The sequence below is a fragment of the Octopus bimaculoides genome, chromosome 15, assembly GCF_046866305.1.
Source record: "Octopus bimaculoides isolate indiv1 chromosome 15, ASM4686630v1, whole genome shotgun sequence".
Taxonomy (NCBI): Eukaryota; Metazoa; Mollusca; class Cephalopoda; order Octopoda; family Octopodidae; genus Octopus; species Octopus bimaculoides.
In genome coordinates, this window is record NC_142942.1 from 21,921,058 (window position 1) to 21,948,557 (window position 27,500).

A 27,500-nucleotide genomic window follows, 5' to 3' on the forward strand; every position below is an offset into this window, starting at 1 on the left:
TAATAATGATGATTTCAAATTTTGGCACATGGCCAGTAAGTTCAGGGGAGGGGTAAGTCGATTAGATCAACCCCAGCATACAGATGGTACTTATTTTATCGATCCCAAATGATGAAAGGCAAAGTCGAACTAGGCAGCACTAGAACTCAGAACGTAAAGACAAACGAAATGCCGCCTAACCATTTTGCCTGGTTCGCTAACGATTCTGTCAGCTTGCTGCCTTAATAGTATTAATTAATAATAATAATAATAATTCCATATTTTACAAAGGCAGCTTCTTTATAATTAGTGGAAGATATTGGAGAATTTCTCATGAAGGCAAAGTTTTCGCGCAGTCTCGTTGCTTTCTAAAGCTTTGTAGACCTACAAAAAAAAAATAAGATGAAAGAATTCTGTAAGAATATCGGTTTTTGATTTAGGCGCAAAGCCACCAATTTTGAGGAAAGAGGCAATTCGATTACATCGATCCCAGGGCTTAACTGGTACTTTATTTTATCGACCCCAGAAGGCTAAAAGGCAAATTTGTTCTCGGTGGGAATTTGAACTCAGAATGTTAAGATAGAAAAGAAACACTTTTTCCAATGTGCTAACGATTCTGCTAACTTACCACCTTAATAAGAACAATAACAAGTATAGTTGAGTAGCAGGGGGGGGGTCAGAATTTTGTGATGTTCATGCCTCTCTTGCAGGCATTAGTAATGTAAATGATGTGACATGATTAGAATTTCTCTGCGATATCTTCATAATTCTCAGAAGTCTACCAGGTTGGAGGAACAGGAGGTGTCATAGGAAAAAACATTTAACTCTTCGCCAGACACCGAGAAAAGATAATGATTAAAAGTTAGATAAGCCAGGAGGGGCTAAGCCCTCTGTAAGCTATTTATTATGATCTGAAGTTCCAGATTTGTAAGGTAAAATGGCTGGATTAAGACTCGAACCTGGATGACTGATTCAACTCGCCAAAAGCTTGTGCAACACTTGACTGTAAATGAGGAGGAAGTTTAATGGAACATAAAGATGGTAGCAGGCCAAGAAGACACCTTCTTTGTCAGATTAATCAAAGTCCAATTTAGAAGGATTGATTGAGCTATCAAAACTCCTGCAATAATGGATCAATTAAGTAAGAAGCTGTTTAAGCTGATCTGCTAAACAGATTCGGATTTGGTGCCGCCTCAACTGATTTAATACCTCTGAAGAACATCATTACGGATATTTACATCCAATTAACAATTTTCCTCGATTATCTATGGTTTCCTAGCACGCCTCCCTTCGTGCCAGAAGACTTTCCTTTGCAGTCGATATGATGTCATGTAGAGAGAGAATTTGTGGCAAATGTTCAATAGACTTTCATTAGAGTCGAAAATTTCCTCAATTGCCAACATAATAATGCTTCTTCTTTCTCCATTTCATATGAATATTGCATCATTCTAAGCACCGATAAATTCTCCGTCACCACGGTACAAAAGTGAATATTAAATCCTTTGCTGCCATCCACTAACAGGCTCTTTTGCTGTATTAGATTCTCATCGGTAATAAAGTAATACGTCCTCTCTCACCTTCTGCTCTATTAGAGTATTAATCTCTCTGCTGTAGTACAGCAGTGAAGGTGCATGACTCAGTGGTTAGAGCGTCGAGCTTATGATCGTGAGGTTGTGAGTTTGATTCTCGGACAGGGCTGCATGTTGTGTTCTTGAGCAAGACACTTTATTTCACGTCTCTCCAGTTAACTCAGCTGTAGAAATGAGTTGCGATGTCACAGGTGCCAAGCTGTATCAGCCCCTTTGCCTTTCCCTTGGATAACATCAGTGGCATGGAGAGGGGAGGCTGGTAGGTATGGGCGACTGCTGGTCTTCCATAAACAACCTTGCCTGGACTTTTGTCTCGGAGGGGAACTTTCTAGGTGCAATCCCATGGTCAGTCATGACCGAAGGGGGTCTCAAGTACAACGGTAAACCTTCACTAGACCAAATACACCACAGGTGTTTCGACTCACATTTGAAAACTCTTCACTTCATTAAAATCATTGATATCTTGAAGCAAAATATATAAGCCACCCTACTCGCCAAATAAGTACCAGTTGAGTATTAGGATCAATGAAGTCAAATGGCCCCCTCACGCAAAATTTTATGCCTTGTACCTGTAGAAAAAAAGGATAAAATATCTATAAATACATCACAAGTGTATGAAATATCTACACACTCACCATATTTGTGTACAAACTGCAGAGCCATATAATATCTATGTACACACCACATATGGATATACACTCTAGTTCTACATAGCATCTATATACACATCCATTTCTATAATACAGTTCTATATTTAAGAGGTGAGGAATTATGCACTTTATTTACATTATTTACATTTGACAGATATTTGTCCTCATCTTGTTTGTTGTTAACACCACGGGCATATGGCGTACTAACCCCAAGTTCAATTCCAGGCAATGACATGAATAATAATAATAATAATAACATCGAAAAATACCTTAGGAATGAGAACCCAAGTTCGAAATTTCCCCAAGACACCTGATGAAGGCTGGAGGGTATATTAACCGAAAAGATGTGTTAACAACAAACAAGATGAGGTCAAATATCCATCAAATGTAAATAATGTAAATAATGTACATCCATTTCTGTGGTGTGTCTATATACACACCACAGTCTGATATCGCACTTATATACGCATAACCATTAATATAACATCTACATACATAGCTCAGATCAATATAACATTGTACACATCACTGCTTTATGTAATATTTATATACATATCACAGGCATAATATATATAATATCTATATGCACACCCATTTCTATATAATGTCTAAAAAAAAACGTGGCCTCCATCGGTTACAATGATGAGTGTCCCAGTTGATCCGATCAACGGAAAAGTCTGCTCATGAAACTAACATGCAAGTGGTTGAGTACTCCACAGACATGCATACCCTTGACATTGTTCTCAGAGAGATTCAGCAGGGCACAGAATGTGACAAGGCTGGTCCTTTGAAATACGGGTACAACTCGTTTTTGCCAGCTAAGTGGACTGGAGCAACATCATCATCATCATCATCATCATCATCGTTTAACGTCCGCTTTCCATGCTAGCATGGGTTGGACGATTTGACTGAGGACTGGTGAAACCGGATGGGTGAAATAAAATGTCTTGCTCGAAGACACAACTCACCGCCAGAAATTGAACTCACACCCTTATGATTGTCAGCCGAATACCCAAACAACCAAGCCACACACCTTCAACACACTACAATTCTACATAAGATGTACATAGATAGCTCGGTCTATACAACACCTCTACACACATACATCACAGTGTTTATATATCGTATTTATATCGACATCACTGGTCTGTGAGCAACATATTGTCTATGTCCGAAAGTCGTAAACAAAATGATTGTACTTACAACAACATAATTGTTCTCCATTATCCTCAAGAGGGAATAGAGAGAGATTTCTTTGTAGATTGTTATGCCATTGGTGAAGAGCTGTTGATAGAGAATAACATTTTAGCAGGAGACTGGAAAGGAAGTACTTGCTCAAGGAATTATGAAGTAAGATTACATAGCTGAAAACCTCCTACAAAACCTTCCCGCCTCTCCCTTTCTCAATCTCTCTCTTACTATCTCTCTCTTTCTCTCTTTCGCTCTCTCCCATTCCGTCTGTCGGTCTCTCTTTCTCTCACTCTCTTACTATCTCTCTCTTTTGCTCTCTCCCATTCTCTTTGTCTGTTTTTCTTTCTCTTCTTCGTTCTCCCTCTCTCTCCCTCCCTCTCTCTCTCTCTCTCTTTCGCTCTTTTCCTTTCTGTCTGTCTGTATCTCTCTCTCTCTCTCTCTGACAGTCTGGTCGATCACGTGATCACAATTATATTTAACACGCTTGTATTCACTCGAACATGGACAGACCTTTGCTGCGGAAACTGTCTTGGGAGAGAAATTCTCCTTATACATATAATGTGTGTAAAACAAAGAACACCATGATGAGTTGTGACTGACGTCTTTGGACAGAAAGAAACGAGTTACTGTGCTGATGTGCTTCATTAGCGACAACACCAGACCCATCATTCGCAGCATACTAACAACTGCTGTTCTTATAGTTAAACAGCAAATATTACATTTACTGATGGGTACAAAGCTTAGTCAAGCTGGAATTAATTAACCAGAGACACAATAAGGAGTATTGATTAAAGTAAAGCTGTGTATTTATATTTAACACACTTGGACAGACATTGGACAGAAACTGTCTTAGAAGAGAATTTTTTCTAATAGACAGTGTGTGTGTGTGTGTGTGAAAAACACAACGTAGGCTATGAATGGTATCATTAGACTATATGACGTGTTTCTGCATTGTTATGCTTCATCAGTTACAGATGTTGAATCCATTATCTGCAACCGCACAACACTGTTCTTACATTTAAAAAGCAAACAGTAAATTTGCTCAAGTGTACGAAGCTTAGTGAAGCTACAATCAATTAAATACAGGCACATCAAGGAGCAATGTTTTGAAATAGAGCTGGGTACAATAATACGATTGTATTTAACACATTCGTGTATACTCAGACGTGGAGAGACCTTCGCTGCTAAAATTATTTGGGGAAATAAATTGTCCTTATAGACGATGTGTGTAAGAAACAATCACACTGGGCTATGAATAACATCAACAGATTCGTACGACACATGTTTCTGCATCCTTAAGCCTCATCAGCTACGAACACCGAATCCGTTGTTCATAGACTGCTAAGAACAACCGCTCTTGTATTTAAACAACAAATATTAAATTTGCTTATAGATGCAAAACTTCGTCAGTTTGGAATTAATTAAGCACACTAAGCAACGCTAATTGAAATGTAGGTGTACAATTACATTTAACACATCTGAAAGTATACGAGCATGTTGAACATATTTGTGCACACTATATGGCAATCAACACTACTTCGTGCACTTCTAGTTAATTAATCAGGAATTATATTTTATTTTGCAGGAATTTTGAATATATCTATAATGAGGGAAGAATTAGGTTAAACAATGAGTTCCATCTATCACTTACTGCCGATGCTTCCTGCAATGACTTTATCACAACGCTTTTATCGACTTCCGGTTGCTCATTTAATTGAGAAATAAATCTTGACACCATTGCATAGATTTGTTTTCCCACCTGACTTGTTTTCTGCAAAAAAAGAAAAAAAATGAAAAAACATTTTTTGAAAAGCCATTAAAATGAAAATTCTAAAAAATGTTTTATTTTTATTCGCAACTGTCAAATTTGACAATGGTTATCACTTAGAATTTTAATTTTCTTGCTTGATGGTGGGGGTGGGTCTGAAATAATTGCTGTAGAAACATTAAAAATAATACTTCCTCATAAGTAGACAACCAGAATGGAAAATTATAAAATGTCTAACAATATCAAAATCATCTATTACACAGATACGCAGGCAAGCACATGTGCGCATATACACAAATGTGTATAATTATATATACATAGTCACTCGCTTGCTTTCTTCCAAATAATCTAGTGCTCTTAGCTTAGATTTCCTTGGGGCCGGTCAGATTAGAGCAGTCTCGAGATTAACTGGCTGAAACTGCAAAGATGTTCTGCTGCTTGACTAAAGACTGAAAGCTCTGAATGACCCATCTTTGTTTTTTCCTGTCCTCTTTTGTATCACCTACTGTCCGAATGTTTTGTTGTTGCCTGTTACGTTCTTGTTCCATTTCCAGGGTCATTTTCATAGGAATTTTCAATGGCCAGATAACTGAAGAGATGCCGGTGTGGGTTTCTGCCCCAGCATCTGAAACTCAGAGTTTTATCATGGCTACCGAATAAGTGTCACATATTTTTACAGATATATATATATATATATATATATCTGTATATATATATATCTGTATATATATATATATATATATATATATATATATATATATATGGGAGAATATACAAAAAATAACAACAGACGAGGACAGGTGGTGTAAATAACAAAAGTATATATTAGTATGACGCTCGGGAATACGGAAAGTCTTTGACGTTTCGAGCTACGCTCTTCAACAGAAAGAATACGGAGACAAGGAGAAAAACACGGAGATTGTCTCTTTGCAACTGGTCAGCTACTGGGAAAGGCTGAAACAGCTAAGACTCTACTCCCTGGAGAGAAGGCGGGAGAGGTATGCAGTAATATACATCTGGAAGATCCTGGAAGGAATTGTGCCAAATTTTGGCATTGAAAGCTACACCAATGCCAGAACGGGACGGCACTGCATAGTGCCAAAGATCCCAGCAATGCCATCACGCTTCAGGACTAGTTACTGCAACAGCTTGTATAATATATATATATATATTATACATATATATATATACATATATATATGAGAATACAAAAAATGGGACAAGAATGCAAAACATCCAGACAGATGATGCAAAAAAGGGACAAGAAAAAACAAGGACGGGTCATTTGGAGTTTTTATAACTAACAGAATATCTTGGGGCTCATGAAAAGAAAGCTTTACATTATCAAAAGTCTGAACTAAAGGTTTGAAGACAAACATGGACGTTTAGGTCACATGACAATACTTTGGGTTAGAAAGAATCAATAAAATATATTTAACTTACCGAAGAAATCGATTTAGGTCGCAATAGGGCCTCTTTTATGTATAATTGAATAGCTGAGAGGTTTTTCTGGACACATAAGTCTATGGGTATATCCAGAAGAATATTCGGGTGAGAAATAAACTGGGAACACATCTGGATAACAAAACTGAAGAAAAAGAAAATAGATATACAAACATCCATAAAAGAAATGGTTTTAATTTAATAAATAATGGCCAATATCTTCGGATGTTTTGCCTAGAGCAGCATTTCTCAACTGGGGTTCCCTGGATACTTAGGATTCCGAAAAAGATTCCTAGGGGTTCCGCGAGAAAGAGTGAGATAAGCTAATGCTAATTTCATGATTGTAATATTACTATACATGCACAACATATTGGTTATTGTAATATTGTAATGTAGACATCATCCTGTCTAACCTATTATGTTATCAAAAAATATACAACATATATATGTATATATATATATATATATATATTTCATTTCATTTCAAAGTTTCAGCTCAGAGCTGCGGCCATGCTGATGCACCACCGTGTTGCTACACTGTTATTACAGGGAGCCTCTTACAATATGTGGCACTTGGTGAAGAATGGAGTTTGATTTAGCAACTCTCATTTGCACCTCCTGCCGTGAGGTAGGTTCATCTGGGACTCTCGATAGGAAGAGGTCCAGCTTTGATTTAAGAACTCCTACATCTACTTTGTGCAGATTCCTCAGGCTCTTTGGGAGAATATTAAAAAGCTGTGGGCCCCTGAATCCCAAGCTGTTGCAGTAACTAGTCCTGAAGCGTGATGGCATTGCTGGGATCTTTGGCACTATGCAGTGCCGTCCCGTTCTGGCATTGGTGTAGCTTTCAATGCCAAAATTTGGCACAATTCCTTCGAGGATCTTCCAGATGTATATTACTGCATACCTCTCCCGCCTTCTCTCCAGGGAGTAGAGTCTTAGCTGTTTCAGCCTTTCCCAGTAGCTGACCAGTTGCAAAGAGACAATCTTCTTTGTGAATCTCCTCTGGATTGCTTCAAGGTCTGCTGTTAATTTCAGACTGGTGGGTGACCACAGCTGTGAGCAGTAATCCAGGCGGCTGAGGACAAATGTCCTCCAGAGTATCATCATGGTTTCCTTATCTCTGGTTCTGAATGTTCTCAGGATCCATCCAGCCAATCGTCTGCACTTTGTTGCCATTCTGGTAATGTGCACTTGGAAAGAGGTATCATCAGTCATGTCGATACCCAGGTCTTTCACTGATTTAGGCTCTGGGATTGAAATTCCCTGTGGACCAGTGTACTCTGTAAGTTTAATATTCAGTTTTGGACGTTGGTAGCGCAGGGCTTGGAATTTTTCAGCATTAAACTGCATATTATTGTCCTCAGCCCATCTGTAAACTGAGTCCAATTCCTGCTGCAGGTGTGCAACATCACTGGAGTTCTGTATTTTCTGCGAGACTTTTGTATCGTCTGCGTAGCTTGCAAGAGTGGCTATCCGGGCACTTGAAGGCATATCTGAGAGAGCGACTATAAAAAGCAATGGTCCCAAGACAGTGCCCTGTGGAACACCGCTCATTATTTGTGTTCTCACAGAGGTGGCTCCATTAGCCACTACTGCCTGACTTCTATCTTTCAGAAAGTCATGTAACCACTCTCCAAGTTTTCCAGCTATGCCAAGATCACGCAGTTCGTGGCATATCACACCATGATCCACTTTGTCAAAAGCTTTTGCAAAATCAAGGTATATTACGTCCACATTTGAGTTGTTGAGTAACTGCCTCAACACCCAGTCGTAATGTTGTAAGAGCTGGATCAGGCAGCTCCTACCTGGTCGAAAGCCATGTTGGGTATCACTCAGCAATTTATTTTCTTCAAGGAAAGCGATCAGTTTTCCTCTGATTATCCTTTCCATGACTTTGCTGATGTGTGAAGTCAGAGAGATAGGCCTATAATATATATATATTAATATTAATATTCAGAGCAAGCAGGTGAGTACACTGGTTTAGCCACATGCTTAAAGAAGATGCTAAATGTCTCTAAGCTACCTATATATATATATATATATATATATATATATATATATATATATATATATATATATATATATATATATATATATATATATATATATATATATACATATATATATATATATATATATATATACATATATATATATATATATATATATATATATATATATATATATATATATATATATATATATATATATATATATATATATATATATATATATGTATATATATATATATATATATATATATATATATATATATATATATATATATGATATTTACCATGTGAACAGCAATGAAAATTATATGAGAAAGATACAGTATATGATTGCTATTTTTTGTGTGCAAGGGTTCCTTGAGACATGTAATTTAGAAAGAGTGAGAGAAAGTTGTGATGAAAGAGTACAGCAGGCTTCGCCATCACCCCCTAGCGGTGTTTTTGCTCAATAAACACCCATAACGTCCAATCTGGGAATCGAAACCACAATTCCACGACCGCGAGTCCACTGCTCTAACCACTGGACCATTGCACCTCCAGTTTATATATAACAGGTGACGGTACAAAAGCTGGCTGGTTGATTTCTTCAGTTACACTTGGCATTGTATTTAGAGGGGGGAGTGAGAGCAAAAGAGAGATAGACAGATACAGAGAAAGTTAACTAAAAGCAACAGCATGAGTGCACATACTAGGCTTGGTGGCAGGCAATAACTAAACAAAGTTCCATACACAGAGTGAAAGAGAAAGAATCATAGAGTGAGAGAAGGAGGAAGAAGGGAGGGAGGGACTATGATGAAGTGTGTTAGTGTACTATGTATGGTATCCCAGGGAAGGCGTGTAGCTTAGTGGTTAGGATATTCGGCTGACGATTGTAAGGTCATGAGTTTGATTACCAGCAGTGCATTGTGTCCTTGAGCAAGACACTTTATGTCACATTACTCCAGTGCATTCAGCTGGCAAAAACGAGTTGTACCTGTAATTTAAAAGGACCAGCTTTGTCACATTGCATGTCATGCTGAATCTCCCTGAGATCTACGTTAAGAGTACATGTGTCTGTGGAGCCACTCGCATGTTAATATCACCAGCAGGCTTTTCAGTAGATCAGATCAAGTGGAACACTCATCATCATAACCAATGGAGGACCAATACTAAACAACATCAACAACAGCACATTTAGGAAAGCAAAATTTCTAAAAGACAGGTGGTTACCTGTTTATTGTCCATTGGCTTCCATCGTTCAGTAAAAACTTTGATGCTTGATGAATAAAGAAATTGTGAAGATATCTTAGAGGTGGGGCAGTGTTTGCTTGGTCCAGCATTTTGGAAAACAAATTCAGCAGAAGAGCTTCCAGTTCTGCAGGAAGCTTCATGTGGCTAATGTCGGTCATCTGAAGAAGCAAAACAAATTACCAAAGTTTAAGGAATTTCCAGAAATTCTTAGAAAGCAAAATTTGAGTTTACAAGAAAAAAAAAATCATCTTGAAATAATTGTTATAATAGGTGTGTGGCAAGAAGGTTGCTTCTCAACCATATAGTTCTGGGTTCAGTCCCACTGCATGGCACCTTGAGCAAGTGTCTTCTGCTATAGCCTCAGGCCAACCAAAACCATGTGAGGGGATACAAGTTTCTTTGATATAAGAGCTGGGATATGCCAGAGGGACACATTGACATTGGCACCAGATGTCTAAACTGTGAATAACTTCCTTCTTTGCATTAATCTCAAAATCCCTGTAAAAAAAAACAAGTCATGGCTGCTACTCCCCCTGCTCTCATTAAATCATCAAAAACAACATAATTCAACACTTACCGATAGAGCTTTCCGTTTATCTCCGGCAACCTTTAAAATAAATAATTGTTATATTAATAATTGAGATGTTAAAGGAATGAAGGTGTGAATGAAAGGATAAGCTTCCAGTTTCCAGATGTGGAATGTTATAATAGTTTCTTATATAAGGAATGTTCTGATAAGTTCTTAAAGATCAGGGTCTACAATCTGGTTTCCCTTAAATATCTCAATGAATGCTCTTGGGAAAAAAGTACGAAAACCTTATTTTTTTCATTTCCATTCCTTTCTTCGCTCAGGTTTGATTCCCAGTTAAGAAAGCTTTATTTACTGAACGAATACATTTGGGAAAGTTATGAACAATGTAAAATCTTGCTTTATCAGCTTCAAACTCTAAATAATTTCTTTTTCTGTTATAATAGAACTTGCCCAAGGTAATGTTCAGTGAGACTGAACACAGAACCATGAGTTTGTGAAGCTAATTTCTTAACAAAATCGCCATTTCGTCAAGAGGTTTTCTTTTTCAATAGTTCAAAAACAAAAGGTAAAGGCTTTGGTCCATAGCCCTTCCAGATATTGCTGCCCAGGTAGGAGAACATAAAAGCATAAAAAGGATCGGTTGGTCCTTGTAAACTTATTATTATTAATGTTTGAGTGGATAACACGTGCAAGGATGGAACTAGTTCTGGGGAGAAATGATTGGTTTATACAGAATCCCGTAACACCAAGTTTACGAGTAAGATATAACTTTGGTCTGTCACTGATGCTTCAAATTTTGCAGATTTGCAATGGGATTACTTAGTCATCTGAGAAGTCATGGACAGAAAGTCAGAAATGCTATTCACAACGAAGAAGCACAAGGAGGCAACAATCATCCGAGAAGATGAAGCAATCACCACATGTCAAATATATTTCAGTAGTAAACTTACCAAGTGATAAGACTTGTTGACTTTCTTTGATACAATATTAACACTGGCTCCAAGAGTGACGTCTGTCAAAGAGATTCAGTACAGACACAATAAATGCTTTGAAAATATTCTGGTAAAAACTGGTGACTATTTTTGGGCTGGATTTTATTGTTATTCTTGTTATATGACTAAGATATATATTTAATACACACAAAATTTAAATGCGAACTACTATAAGTTTCATGCTTCTGATAATACAATAGTCAGATGTACATGTATAGTGTGCCGTGTACTATCAGGCAACCATTCAAGTTGTATGTATATATGAATGTATGTATGTAATGTATGTATGGATGGATGGATGTATGGAGGGAGGGAGGAAAGATGTAGCTGCATGACTGTATGCATATTCGCATATGTATATGTGTATGCATGCATGTGTGTATATGCATATGTGTATGACTGTGTGTATGTATGTACGTACGTATATATGTATGTATGTAATGTATGTATATATGATTGGATGGATGGATGACGGATGTAGCTGCATGACTGTGCACATAATATGCGCATATGTTTATGTGTGTATGCATGCATGTGTATATGCATACGTGTATGACTCTGTGTGTGTGTGTGTGTGTGTGTGTGTGTGAGCATTTGAAATACTTAAGAGTAACATTATGAAACACATAGTCCCAGGTTAGAATCACTTACATCTGGTCTCGATATCAAACGTGGCTGGCTTCGCAACTTTTTTAAAATGCAACTGATCTCCGTCCCTGATAATGTATGTATTGACCGTTGCCATCAAGGAGTAGCCATTGCTGTCAACCTCTTCTGTGTATTCATTCAGAACAGAACCTCTGAACACTGCACAAAACAAACAGATCAATACAAATTAGTGATTATCTCTCATATATATCGATTTATGACAGTGATTAAAACATTTATAACATTTTACTTGTGATGTCTTCTTCATTTTCTAACCTTAAATATCCATGTTTCTACCCCAAAATTGTAGGATCGAGCACCAATGAAAATTAGCTTTAGTGAAGAATTGGCAGACACTGTTACTCTGAATGTGCCATCAGATAATTTTAAGACACAGCCTTGACTGCGGCCATGCTGGAGCATCACCTTTAGTCGAACAAATCAGCCCCAGGAATTATTCTTTGTAAGCCTAGTACTTATTCTATCAGTCTCTCTCTTTTGCCGAACTGCTAAGTTACAGGGACGTAAACACACTAACATCAGTTGTCAAGCAATGGGGGAGGGGGCAACAAACACAGAAACACACACAAATACATGCATATATATATATATATATATATATATATATACGACAGGCTTCTTTCAGTTTCTGTCTACCAAATCCACTCACAAGTCTTTGGTCATCCCGAGGCTATATTAGAAGGCACTTGCCCAAGTTGCCACACAGTGGGACTGAACCCAGAACCATGTGGTTGATAATAATAATAATGATAATTATAATTTCTAATTTTAGCACAACGCCAAAAATTTTGAGGGAAAAGACAAGTCCCATTACTCGACTGGTACCTTATTTTATCAACTTCAAAAGGATGAAAGACTATGTTGGCCTTGGTAGAATTTGAACTCAAAGTGCAAAGAGCCGGAACCAATAACATGTTATGTTTTGTCCATCGCTCTACCAATTCTGCTAATGCAACAATGATAATAATCATTTCATATAAATGCTCAAGACCATAAATTTAGGGAAAAAGGGTCAGTTGATTTATATCAAACCCCTCCTCCACTTTTTGACTGGTACTTAATGTAATCGACCCCAGAAGGATGAAAGGCAAAGTTGCTCTCAGCAGGATTTGAACCTAGAACATAAAACGCTGTAAAATAAAATGCTACAAGACATTTTGTCTAACACTCTTGCCATTCTCATTTTACAAACGATTGGAAAATGTGACTGAGTGGCGTTTATGCCTTTCTGAAGTGTATGAGGAACCATAAGCCGATGCTGAAACCACAGATATTATCAAAGGCGTTCCAGTTGTGATTATCCTTTTTTAGTATTCAGACTCAGTTTGTCCAGGACAGTATTATGAAACATGTCCTGCTTTTTAAGAAAGGAAGGTGTAGGTTCAAAGATATTTTGGCTGCTATTTATAGCAGGTCAAGTGACATAATGGAGGCTCTTTCATTGGCTTGTATATCTTATATAAGTGTACACACTCTCAAATAGTATTAAGAGAAGTAAAAATGGAGATGAAATAACTGTAATTTACCTATTTGAATGTCTTCTGGGTTGAGCAGGACACAGCTGACATCTTTGGCTTGGTAGGCGACAAGACATTTGGTCTTTAGTTGTGAGATAGAATCACAAGACAGAACAGACACTTGAACACATCTTCCTATGTAGATTAGCTGAACATTCTGTCGAGAAATCATATCTTAGATTTGTATCATCAGAGAGATCAAACGGACTAAATAAAAGCAAGTCTTTTACTCGAGAAAACTTGAAGAAATAAATTTAAGTAATTTTTTTATTGTAGAATATATTGCTGGCAAGAACACATGGTGGATATAAAAATCGAAATTTGGAAAATATATAGTCAAGGGATAATAAAATGAACACTAATTTTCTAAAGAAAATATTTATCTTCAAATAAAACAATACAAATTTCTCATTTGTATAACTCCTTCCATAAGAAATTTATCGTTTACTCTCTCTCTCTCTATTTCTATCTCTCTCTCTCTTTCACTCACTCTCTCTCTTTCTCTCTCTCTGTCTATCTATCTATCTCTATCTCTTTCCCCTACTCCTACTCCCCTCCAGCTCTGTTTCTATGATTCTTTTTCTCTCACTGTGTATAGTGTTCTTTTACTTTTTGTCTGCCACCAAACCCCTGTATCAGTGGCTCTCAACCATTTTGTTTACCTATGAACCCTTTTGATTACTATTTAAAAACTAGTTTTATAGATACTTCTTTCAAAATTCTTATTTTGTTTCTCACACATTCACTTGCGTAAGCTGGAATATGTAAAACATTAATCAAGCCTAACAGTTTCTTGCAATAAATAAATCTAAAACAAAAATTTCTTTCATGAGCCCATAAAATACTATTGTGGACCTAATTTACTATTTTGCTTGTGTGGAGCCTACAAAAATCTTACATGGACCCCCAGGAGTCATATACATCCTTGTTGAGAACCACAACTCTATACAATGTGAAGTGTGACTCGAGAAACCAATCAGCCAAGCTACCTGTCAACATTTATATCGGTTATTCTTTTACAGAGATTTTCTTAAATTTCCCAGGGATCTGATTTCTATTAATAGTATGTAATCTATTTGTGTTTTATTAGAATGTCTGTTAATAGACAATAGCTCATTAAGAATGAGGTGGGGTCTCCTAATAGGAAAATTACTCATTCCAGAGTCAATTAAAAAAAAATTGATCACTTTTTTTATGTTCCACCAAATATAATTTCAAAGCCAATCATTTCGAACATTTATTGTCCCACGTCACATCATCCTGATCAAGTGTGCTGATCTCATGTTTCTATTGAAATACACCGGTTTCGTTTCACTCAAAGTATTCGTGCCTCTTCCTCTCTCTCTCTCTCTCTCTCTCTCTCTCTCTCTCACACACCTTCTTTTATGCAGCTCGAGCGAGATCACTTTCCTATACATTACCATACACATTCACATTCGTACACCCTCTCAGGCTGAAGTTATGGTTGACTTACAATCTTCGTGTACTCTATTGGTTTGGAAATTCCACAAGATTTGAAGAAATAGTGTTGACTGCTCCCTGTCACTTCGTCAACAGGTCCTTGTGTCAGAAACTGTCGAACTTCATTAACGAAATTGTACAGCAATGGTTCAAACTTAAACTGAAAAGACAAACATACATACATATATATATATATATATATATATATATATATATACATACATACATACATACATATATATATATATATATATATATATATATATATATATATATATATATGTACATACATACATATAATATGGGTGGCTTATTAGAAATTTCACAACCTGAAGGCAAATTTATAGACATCACTAAAGTGACAGAGGGTACACGGTGGTACTGGCATTGCTAGAAATAAGAGTCAAACCAGCTCACTAGCCACAAAAGCACTATCTTAACGTCTGATAAGGGAGATAAGCTCCCTTTGTGGACAGCCAGATCACCAGTGATTTCAAATTTTGATGCAGAGCTTCTTAATTCTCATCGGTGGTTCTTACTGCACCTAGGTATATATTATTATTATTATTATTATTATTATTATTATTATTATTATCATTATCATTATCATTATTATTATTATCATTATAAACAGGGATGCCTACCTAAGATTTATCTTATTTTGATTTAAGATGCATAGACAAGACTTATCTTAATATCAATAAGATTTATCTTACCTAGATATCAGGGGGAATAATTAAGATTTATCATAACTTTATGTAATGAAACACCAATAAGATTTATCTTACTTTGGCATAAGGGTGAATAGTTAAGATTTATCATGGTATATTGTTACGTAGTTAACATTTATCTTAGTATAAGAGTGCATGGTTAAGACTTGTCTTACCTTCATATAAGGGTACATGGACAAAGCCAACCAGTTCTTTATGATACTCTCTGCTATTGAATCAAACCTAAACCAACAAAATGAGAAATTTTATAAACTTTCTGGATCAGAGATAATGCAGATCTAATCAACAACAACAAATGCGTCAACAATACTTTAGAAACAGTAATGAACATCACAACATCCTATTTCTACTCTTTCTTTTATATACAGATGTAGCGAAAGAAAAGAAAATTAAAATATTACCGTGACATGATTTTCTTCTTTTCTTTTTCTTTGGTGTGATGAATGAGGTCTTTGAATAATTCCTCACATAATCTACAAGAAATAAGAATTGCGGGAGGAAAAACAATGAAAGGTGCCGTTACAGCGGAAATATCAATACATGTGTTCAAATTCATTGAAAATTTGTCTCTGTAAAGGGTGAGGTATGATTGCATGTCTGTTTGCATGTTTGTAAAAATTCTAGATCTAAGATATAGTTCCGTTACAGAACAAAGCAAGTGGGGAAATTACAAAGCGTTTCTAAAGGGAAAACTGAAAAAGTATAAGACCTGGAGATGATCAAAGAATACGCTGGTGGAGAAACCATTTCCAAAATAGAAATATGAAAGAAATTATCAAGTCCTCAATTTGGTACAGGTTGACACAATATCACTTTTGATACTAAGCTACCTGACAGCGCTCTCGCTTCAACGATGCAAACCACCTGTTTTAAATGTCATGTTACCTTATGTTCTAAATATCAGCTTAATAATAACAAACATTATTTTAATAAATTCTTTTGGTGATTTGTAAACTGTGGGGCATGTATGTGTGTGTGTGTGTGTGTGTGTATGCATGTATGTATGTATATATGTGTGCGTGTAGAGAGAGACAGACAGACAGATAGACAGACAGACAGATAGACAGACAGACAGATAGACAGACAGACAGATAGACAGACAGACAGATAGACAGACAGACAGATAGACAGACAGACAGATAGACAGACAGACAGATAGACAGACAGACAGATAGACAGACAGACAGACAACAGAATGAGAAAGAGAGAAAGAATGAGAGTAGTAGTAGTAGTAGTAGTAGTAGTAGTAGTAGTAGTAGTAGTAGTACTTACTCCCGTAAAAAGCCTAAATTGAAGGACAGGAGAAGACACAAGTGAAGCGAGAGTTCGTAGCTGGAAGACAAAAGACAAAAGAAAATGAAAAAAAAAGAAGACAACTTGGACCTTTGGTAATATTTGAACGCAAAACAACATCAAGGGACCTACATAAATACTGCATGTTATTTAGTTCGGTATACCACAATAATAATAATAATAATGATAATAATAATAATAATAATAATAATAATAATAATAATAATAATAATAATAATGGTGATGATGATGATGATGATGATGATGATGTTGATGATGATGATGATATCATTTATTTGCCACCAGGGCAAAGAATGAGGGGAAATTAATTTATCAACCCGAAAGGATGAAAGGCAAAGTCAACCTTGGCGAAATTTGAACTCAGAATGTAGCAATGGGTGAAATACTGCTAAACATTTTGTCTAGCATGATAATGATTCTTCCAGTTCACCACCTTATGCAATGGGATAATAATAATAATGATAATAATAATATACTCAGGGACCTTTTGAGCAGGATGGGCTACTTGGCATGAAGAAAATTCTAACTGGGCCCCACCTGCAAGGTCATGTGCTGTTTATCTTGATATGAAATCACCATGTTGCACACTTATGGGTGTGATGCATGTGCCTGGTTTACCCTTATCGGATGGGTAGTCACAATGGGTATACTGGGTTTCGTATATTTTACTCCACTGTCACCTTGATGGCATGCACTGCTCTCTCACTCAATAATAATAATGATAATAATAATAATAATGATGATAATAATAATAATATTAATAATAATAACAACAACAATAGTCTCTGGGTGAGACTTGGAGCCAACTTGTACAAATACAAAGCAAAAGTCAAACATATAACAATAACAACAACAACAACAATAATGACGATGATGATGATGATGATGATGATGATGATGATGATGATGATAAAGCCAATAGTTGACTTACTTTTCATTGTGACAAATATTTTTCTTCCTTTCCATGGCCTTTATAACGTTCAAAATAAAAAATTTATTTTTCAACAACACCTCAAAGTGGCCCAGTTTCTCCTGAATGTCAAAAGGTAATTTCTGCCAAAAAGAAATGAAAAAATTTAATTAACCTATTGACGACGTTAATTATCTTTTAATTTTTTATACGTTTACTTGTTTCAGTCATTTGACTGCGGCCATGCTGGTGCGCCGCCTATTTTTAGTCAAACAAATAGACTCCAAGACTTATTCTTTGTAAGCCTAGTACTTATTCTATCAGTCTCTATTGCTGAACAGCTAAGTTATGGGGATGTAAACATGCCAACATTGGTTGTCAAGCAATAGTGGGGGGACAAACACAGACACACAAATACATACATATGTATATACGACAGGCTTCTTTCAGTTTCCGTCAACCACATCCACTCACAAGGCTTTGGTTTGCTGCCCAAGGTGCCATGCAGTGGGACTGAACCCGGAACCATGTGGTCAGTAAGCAAGCTACTGATCACACACCCACTCCTGCGCCCTGCGCCTATATATATGTTCATATATATATATATATATATATATATATACGCTGAGAGACCCCGCCACCTTCAGTCCTGACTGACCATGGGATTGCACCTAGAAAGTTACTCTCCCAGGCACAAGTCGGGGCAAGGCTGTTTATGGAAGACCAACAGTTGCCCATGCATACCAGCCTCCCCTCTCCATGCCACCAGTGTTATCCAAGGGAATGACAAAGGGGTTGATACAGTTTGGCACCTGTGACGTCACAACTCATTTCTACAGCTGAGTGAACTGGAGCAACGTGAAATAAAGTGTCTTGCTCAAGAACACAACACACAGCCCGGTCCGGGATTCAAACTCATAACCTCACGATTGTAAGCTCAAAGCTCTAACCACTGAGCCATATATATATATATATATATATATATATATATATATACATATATACATATCGACATGCTTACATATTTGTACTTCCACACTGCCTCCCAAAAAGTTTTCAAGCTAATCTTTAGGCCATGGATAACTTACTTTTCCACCAGGATTTTTTTTGTATCCACGTGGTTTATCTATTAATAATATTTGTTCGATATATTGGGTCATTTTCTGAAATGGAACATCGATTTCTGCCACATCATTTATATCTTTCTGCCCTGAAATAAATAAATAAAAATCTATATGAACATCTAATTGATACGATGTGTTACAGGTGAAAGAAGCGGTAGTATTCATTCACGGGTTAATTATATTTAAGAAAACACTTGTCTTTTGTGTCCCTGGTGAACCCCGATCGTGAAGTCAATAATCCAGATGTGACCATCCTCCCATCGATTGATATATTCCATTCTCTCTTTTGTAGGTGCTCTTTTTCTACTCCATGTTTTTTCTTCTGCTACCATTACAGCCTATGTTCCTCAGCACCACCTGCACTCACACCATTTCCACTCACTCATTCTCTTCCCATTCTTTCTCTTCTTCTCATCACCCTTATTGTTTCTTAACCTCCTCCCCACAACCACCACCAGTTACTGTGCTTATCTTTACACTCTGTCCTTTATTTCCAGAACATCAAAGTCCCTGCAATTCCCCTCCTGGCTCGCAACTTTTCCACAGATAAGGAACAAGAAATGTCATCAGTCCTATGAATCTTAGAAGGCTTCGAAGAATATTGTCACTGTCCCTTCCTCCACACTCAGAAAATAATAATAATAATAATAATAATAATAATTAGTACAACCACAAACCTGAAGGCATCATCGAAAATAGAAATGCAAAGATCCTAGTGAGCAGAAAGGAAAGCTGAAGAGGGAGACAGAAAGTTTGTTAGTAGCTGCACAAGATCAAACATTAAGGACTAATTGGATAAAAGCTACAATAGACAAAAATCAAATAGATTCCTAATGTAGATTATGCAAATCAAAAGAGGAGAGCATTACCCATATAGTAAATGACTGTAATATGCCGGCACAGAAAGATACAAGAAAAGACATGACAATCTAGGGAGATGATAAAAATTGGTAGGAACACAAACCACCTCCAGTGCTTGAAAATGATCACATCTCACTCCTCTGGAACTGTTCAAAGTGACAGAAAGATAGATGCAAATAGGCCAGACATTATACTGAAAGACTTCAGACAAAAATCATGCCTCCTCATTGATATGACTGTCCCAATCGACATAAATAAATTTGTCAAGACCTACCAAAAACTGAGCAATTATAAAGATCTTGAAAATAGAAATTGGCAAAATGTGGAACCTCAATACTAAAACAATACCTGTTGTCATAGGTGCCCTAAGAATGGTAGCAAAAGGATCTGATGCCTACCTAGCTCAAATAGCAGGAAACCCCAAAATGGCAGAAATTCAAACGATAGTGCTCATGGGAACTCCCTATATCCTACGTAAAATACTGTCAATGTAATCTCAAATTTTAAAACAAACTCATAATTTTCTTATGTTTTCTTAAACATTCTCTAGAACAATACTATGTGCAAAACAAATATATGACACCCAAGGCATAACACCAACTTGAACTTCTAACTTGTTGTCTCTCGAAGTCTCTGGGTGAGACTTCGAGTCAACTTGTACAAATACAAAGCAAAAGTCAAACATATAATAATAATAATAATAATAATAATAATGGAATAAATGTGGTGATAATTTTAGCATGCATAGTAAAACAAAAGTGCCCTTGCTACTCTTGGCTTCTGGAGGATGCCCGTTACTAAGGCTGCTGAAATAAAGTTATAATGAAAGGAAACCATAAAAGATAATAATAGATAGCAAAAGAGGCTGATTGCTACCTAGCTCAGATACCAGGAAACCTCAAATGGCCGAAATTCAAAAGATAGTGCTCATGGGAATTGCCCATATCCTATGTAAAATACTGTCTATGTAATCTCAAAGTTTAAATCAAATTCATAATTTTCTTATGTTTTCTAGACATTCTATAGAACAATACTATGTACAAAACCAAATATATGACACTCTAGGCATAACACCAACTTGAACTTCTAACTTGTTGTCTCTTGAGGTCTCTGGGTGACTGGGTGAGACTTGGAACCAACTTGTACAAATGCAAAGCAAAAGTCAAACATATAATAATAATAATAATACATTTGGACTCTGAACATTGAGGGTCAAATAACTCTAGTACAGCTGCCCTTAACACTTTCCATGCTACATCAAAAGACAGAAGAATCTAAATGCAATTATACATTACCGACAAACTCTGGTTCCTTGTAAATTCCCATGGTGATGGATGTGTCGATATCATATTCTTTCTTCTGTTTCTTCAAACATTTCACAAACACAAAATAGATGATAATCACCAAGATTAGTGCTCCAATTACACAGATAATAATTAGTAGATATAATATGAATTGATTTGTGACCTTGTTATATTTCAGAGAAAACATTCGTTGTTGAAGGATGATCTGTGGGGAGAGGAAAGTAATTAAATTTTAATGAACTTGTAAAAAATGTTAATTCATAATTGGTGGCTAGTCTACATCAATCGGTAAGGAGCACAGAGCCAGTTTCCTGGTTTTTCTGGCATATATATTCCTCCTTGGACGCATCACTGATCTGCTACAGGATTACTGTTGATAAGAATAGGCGTGCTTAAAGAAAGGGTTGGGTTATCATAACAGAGAATGTTCCCAAAGAAAGGGTTGAATCATTAAAATGGAGGGTGTGCCTAAAGACAGGGCAGGGCCATCATTACAGAGGGTGTGCCTAAGGAAAGGGTTAGGTTATGATAACAGAGAGCATGCCAAATGAAAGTGCAGGATCATCATAACAGAGGTTAAAGTGAGGGTTGAGTTATTATGACAGAGGGTGTGTCAAAATAAAGGGCTGGGTTATCATTACAGAGGATGTGCCTAAAGAAAGGGTTCAGTTATTATAACAGAGGGTGTGCCTAAAGAAAGGGTTGGGCCATCTTAACAAAGGGCAATCCTAAAGAAAGGGCTGCACTATTATAACAGAAGGTATAACTAAAGGACTGGGTTATCATAACAATGGGCATACCTAAAGAAAATGTTGGGTTATCATATCAGAAGGCATTCCTAAAGAATGGGTTGTGTTATCTTAACAGAGAGCATGCCTAAAGAAAGGGCTGGGTTATCATAATAGTGGACTTGTCTAAAGAAAGGGTTGGGTTATTATAGCAGAGGGCATGCCTAAAAAAAGAGCTGTATTAAAATAATGGAGGTTGTGTCTAAAAAAGAGGTATATGATTGTGTATTGAAAATAAATGAGATGGCAAAGTAGAATGATCCATCCTGTTGTCTTACCATGATGTCACAAGAAAGTTCCGTTTCAATACAGGCGGTGAAGTGACACTTCAAGTTACATTACAAGGTTCTTTGTTCACAGTAATTCTGTAGTCATCAATTGTAGCTGAAGAATTCATTCTTTCACCCTGCAGTTTTAAAATATCATCATTATCATTATTATTATTATTATTATTATTATTATTATTATTATTATTGAGTGAGAGAACAGTACATGCCATCAAAGTGACACCAGGGTACAAATATATGAAGCCCAATATACTCATCATGACTACCCGTCTGATAAGGGTACATCAGGCACATGAATCACAACCATATGTGCGTGACATTGTGATCTCATATCAAGATAAACAGTGATCTCATATCAAAATAAACCTTGCAGGTGGGGCCCAGTTAGAATTTTCTTCAAGCTGAGTAGCATGACCTTGCAAGTGGAGCTCCTGTTAGAATTCTATTCAGGTCCAGTAGCCTATCCTGCAAAAAAGGTCCCTGAATAAGGTTTGTTTACAGATGATGAACAAAACACCCAAGTTTCCAGAGGTGAATTATTCAAACCCAAAAGAATTCTTCTCAACAAATGGCTATGATGCTCCCCCACTATTATTATTATCATTAACATTATTATTATTATTATTATTATTATTATTATTATCGACCAAGAGATCAGCACATGCCATCAAAGTGACACTGGTGCTATTTATTATTTATTCAAGTTATATGTAAAAGAAAAATTACTTACGGAAATCTCCAATAATTTGAAATTGTGGTCTATGCTGACCTTTTTTTTGAAAACTGGCGCATCATGTAGTGTGTAGTTGAATGGCTGCTTGTAAGTGTCAAGGTTTAGAAAAGCTTCACCGCTTCCTTCGTAACTGATCATGCGGCACTGAATGTCTGTTGCCCTAGGGGTACAGTTGAATAACTGGGGTTGGTTGAAATAGATTTAAAATTTATTTTATTAGATATATATAACACCAAGGTATATGGTATATAAATAATATGAAACCACATTAAAATACAAAACAAAACCCCCCCAAAAAAGCACAAACAGGAGCAAAGGAAAAAAGAAAAGCAAAAGTGGGAAAATAGGAAGAATGAAAAAGAAAGAAAAATATCAAACACCTCAAATGGTCACACACCACAAGGTTCAATTGAGTCTACTAAAGCAAGCCAGCACAGTTGCTGCATTACCATGAGCGACGGCAATGCTAAGGTGTTGCGTTGGTACAGCCAAGCACCCTCACAGGTGTTACCTATTGTTGCCATGGTAAAGCAATCCATCAATAATGACGGAATCTTTGCCATTTGCAACCAAGTCACTCCAAACGTCTCAAACGCTACACGCTGGAAGAAGTGGTTCACAGCCACGTTTCGATACTTGAGAATTTTATTCCTTTCGGCAACAGAAGCAGTGACCCTTCCAGGATGTGGAAGGGATCAAAGGAGTCACAGACTATGGTGTCTCAGATAAGGCACATACCTCTTACCCAGAGACGAAGGCTAAGACCATCTGGTCTCTTCCCATCACTTCTAGATAATCCTGCCGGCTCCAAAACTGAGGGGATATTAACCCAAGCCAGGGCCCGCTTAATGAAACATTACATTCAGATGACACAAACAACAACAACTACTACTACTACTACTATAGCAAAAACTGTAACAACAATGATAATGGCAACAATAACATCATCTCTCTCTCTCCCCCGCTTTCTCCTTCCTCTCTCTCTCTACCTGTATATGGCCCAAATATTCTACCCGCTTTATGTTCAAACAAATCAGCTCCTGCCTCTCACACTCACCCAACAATGTCATACAAAAAATACACAATCATATCATCGAAATCTCAAAGCTATGAGATAATCCATGATTAATTCAAAACAACATGATTAAATAAACTTAACTATGTCACCTAATGTCAAGCTGGAGTATAACAAAAGTTTTCCATTCAGATTTGTGATTAAATTAATGAGTAAAATTAATATTTACAATAAATTTGTCATTTTCGATGGGTGAGCAGCACATACCTAACACACCTGGAAAATACACCCCTGATATCAACCTATATTGTTTAAATTTGAATTGTGTTCGAACTGCCTACTTTATTCTGGATATGTAATTGATTTGAAGTATGAGACTGTATTTCTGACTATCAACCATTTTGACCCCAACAGTTTCGAGAATTCGACAAGTTTTACACACTCTACTTTGACATCATCTAAAATCTCTGAACAATGTTCTCAGCACTGCTATGCTTCCATACAGTTACCAAGTTGTTACTCACTGAGCAGGAAAAAAGAAAAGAAAGCAACAATAAAGAGGAATGTCTTACCCCATTGGGTGTTACTGATACGAATTTCACGTTGTTGAAATAATTGCCTTGAAAAATCAAGGGTTTACCACTGAAATATAATAGAAAGTAATATTGTTGTTAATAGGACCGCAATAAGGCAGCGAGCTGGTAGAATATTTGCACGTTGAACAAATTACCAGACGACAGTTCTGACATTACGCTCTCAGTTGAAATATCACTTTATCCTGTTCGAGTTGAAATAATGAATACATGATGTTATCAGTTCGGTGTAATTGATGAATTTTATTGAATTCTTGTGCAAGACACTTAACACCACTACATCAAAGTTCATAATAGATTATAGCCTAGCTCAAGAGATATTCTGAGATGCTGCAGTACGGGTTTTACAGATAGGGAGTTATCTCCCTTGTTAGACATTGTTACAAGAACGAAGTAGAAGCAGAAGACCGCAAATGGGTGTCTCCTGGAAAGTGTGGGAAGGAGTCTCTGCCATGAGATTCCCTGTGCTACAACAGAACTCGAACATTGATAAGCAACATTCATTGAGACATCTCTTCTTCTACAGATGATATTACCTGCATAGATGGTCATTATTTGATGGGAATCCGTTCCTATCAGCCGTTACTTGATAAGGTCAACAGATTTGTTCATCATTCACTCCGTTACAAGATATATCTGCTTAAAATAACTTTCGGAAAATAAGCACAATGATAAATCATGTAAGCCTAAGATGTAAAACTTCGTTAAGGCTTCAATATTCCTTCATTTCATTTGCTGTAAAACAAAACCCTACACTTGTAGGTAATAATGACTTTTGCACCAGAAATATCTTCCTTTCAAGAATGGCTTTAATGGCAGCATCTGGAAGTTTGGTTCAATATAATAAAAAACACGTAACAGGAAGGTAAGCCCAATTTGCTCAAAATTTTATCCACTCTTATCTGACCTCTCTTCTCACTTGCTCTGCTTTTGTCCACTTCTGTCCAGTTTCTGTTCCCCCTACAAGTTTTTCTCTTCGTTCCACTGGTATCAGTGATCCTGGTAGATGGTTGTGGGGCATGTTCCTTCTTCCTCAGACAAAGTCATAAAAAAAAAAACTAAAGAAAAAAAGTAACAGTTTCCTTACCTGTCATTACAGACACGGGTCTCATTATCGGTTGTGCAATTTCCAGTGTAATTAGACCTGCAAGTAGATTTGTTAATACATAATTAATTAAACTGCTTTCCCAACAGAATCAAGAACAAGTTCCTAAGTTATAGGACAGACATATCTAACACACGCTGGTGGTAGGGGCCGTACTTTTGAGTCTTCTGTAGGCAATATGTGTTTTTTGTGGGGTCTAGGGGTGGCAAACTGAAGGGCCGCCCCAGGCACAAAATTTATTTGCCACGATAATTCCGGACCCGCTGTGTGGCATCTGGGGGAAAGTGTCTGCTACTATAGCCCCAGGCGAACCAAAGCCTTGGGAATGGTATCTGAAAGAATTCCATCCTTTCTGTGTGTGTTTGTGCCTTTTTTTTTTCGGCAAGAGAGACCGATAGGTTAAGTAGCAGACTAAAATTCTTCAAGACAGTGCCCCAGTATGGCCGTAGTCTAATGACTGAAGCAAGTAAAATATCAAAGAGAAAAAATAACAGAAAGCTCTTTAAAAGTTCTAAACCCCCAAGACTTACCAATTATAAAAATCCTTTGAAGAAATATTTGTAATTTCAGGGTTTTCCTCATAGGAAAATGTCTTTGTCGTTATCCTGCCATTGCTGTCTTTGATGACGAAGAGAATGTCGTCTGCTTTCTTCCATTTTGGGAGGAAAATTGAAGTTGAATTTCTATAACAACTTAAAATTGTAAAATTTAATTTTAACAATGTTTTCAGGAAAGAGAGAATTGGGAAATTAAGTAAAACTATTAAAAAAATATTATATATCATATCTAGAATTTATAAAATATAAACTATACGTAGATACATATATATACACATGCATAAATACATATATATATATATATATATATATATATATATATATATATATATATATATATATATAATATTAGGGATAAAATCCAAAATTACAGGTTAAAACTCAATTAAAATCAATTTATTAAAATTAAATTAAGCTTCACAGTATAAAATATATATAAATATATAGTATTAGGGAAAAGATGAGTTCATGAACCTTCGTTCTTTTCCCTAAAACTATATATATATATAATTATTTTAATTATTAATTTTTCTATGTGACAGCGGATTTTCATCGATGAGTTCATGAACCTTGGTTCTTTTTCCCTAAAACTATATATTTATATATATTTTACTCTGTAAAGCTCAATTTAATTTTAATTTTTTATAAATTGATTTTAATTGAGTTTTTACCTGTAATTTTGGATTTTGTCCCTAATATTATTATTATTATATATATATTGTACGATACAGATAAGATTATATGTTTTTGAACGCAGAATTGCCGTTAGAACAGCAGAAATATTGGATAAATTATTAGAAAGCAGGAAAATGTGTCAACAAATATACATACATACGTGTGTGTGTGTATATAGATAGATAGACAGACAAACATAAATATATACATACATATATACATGCACAGACACACATATACTGGGTGTCCACAAAGTCTGGGTACATGGGGATTAAGACATACTTTAAGAAATTATTTCTTATAGTTAATTGTTTATGTTATGATTTTATTTACTCCATGTACGCAGTCTTTGTGGACACCCTGTATATGTATTATACCGTAAATCCTCGAGTGTAATCCGCATTTTTTCCCAAAAATCTAATGGTCAGAATCCCTAGTGCGTACTATATACGAGGTTAAAAATGGAA

At 36.3% G+C, this 27,500-nt stretch overlaps 2 protein-coding genes across 2 annotated transcripts in view; both read right to left on the reverse strand.

Annotated features, from left to right (window-relative positions):
• The window catches only part of LOC106880804 (plexin-B2), a 23,084-nt gene extending 643 nt beyond the window's left edge, over positions 1–22,441 (reverse strand). The window contains exons 1-17 of the mRNA XM_052973433.2: positions 22,347–22,441; positions 21,272–21,485; positions 19,080–19,201; positions 18,013–18,134; positions 17,040–17,099; positions 16,169–16,240; positions 15,923–15,989; positions 15,050–15,196; positions 13,585–13,732; positions 12,041–12,196; positions 11,348–11,409; positions 10,443–10,472; positions 9,845–10,023; positions 6,621–6,765; positions 5,061–5,180; positions 3,422–3,502; positions 1–363 (exon numbers count right to left, since the gene is read on the reverse strand). The exon at positions 1–363 is cut by the window's left edge and continues 643 nt beyond it. Coding sequence (XP_052829393.2) covers positions 286–363; positions 3,422–3,502; positions 5,061–5,180; positions 6,621–6,765; positions 9,845–10,023; positions 10,443–10,472; positions 11,348–11,409; positions 12,041–12,196; positions 13,585–13,732; positions 15,050–15,196; positions 15,923–15,989; positions 16,169–16,240; positions 17,040–17,099; positions 18,013–18,134; positions 19,080–19,201; positions 21,272–21,485; positions 22,347–22,349 — 1,806 coding nt within the window. The 5' untranslated portion in view covers positions 22,350–22,441 and the 3' untranslated portion in view covers positions 1–285. The remainder of the gene's footprint in view (positions 364–3,421; positions 3,503–5,060; positions 5,181–6,620; positions 6,766–9,844; positions 10,024–10,442; positions 10,473–11,347; positions 11,410–12,040; positions 12,197–13,584; positions 13,733–15,049; positions 15,197–15,922; positions 15,990–16,168; positions 16,241–17,039; positions 17,100–18,012; positions 18,135–19,079; positions 19,202–21,271; positions 21,486–22,346) is intronic.
• LOC149132436 (uncharacterized) lies at positions 22,397–26,600 on the reverse strand. Its single transcript, XM_089363345.1, has 5 exons — positions 26,332–26,600; positions 25,784–25,840; positions 24,676–24,745; positions 23,086–23,268; positions 22,397–22,474 (listed from the first exon to the last, which is right to left on the reverse strand). Exons 1-5 carry the CDS (start codon positions 26,583–26,585, stop codon positions 22,397–22,399), a joined length of 642 nt encoding a protein of 213 aa, XP_089219471.1. The 5' UTR covers positions 26,586–26,600.
• Positions 26,601–27,500: the final 900 nt, after the last annotated feature.

Bases quoted from the DNA above. Each gene is read 5' to 3' on its own strand.
- LOC149132436 (XM_089363345.1), bottom strand. From the start codon at position 26,585: ATGATATATAATATTTTTTTAATAGTTTTACTTAATTTCCCAATTCTC. The intron at 24,746-25,783 runs GTAAGGAAACTG...ATTATATTTCAG, and splicing joins ACCCGTGTCTGTAATGACAG to TGGTAAACCCTTGATTTTTC. The intron at 23,269-24,675 runs GTAAGACATTCC...AACCAACCCCAG, and splicing joins TATCAGTAACACCCAATGGG to TTATTCAACTGTACCCCTAG.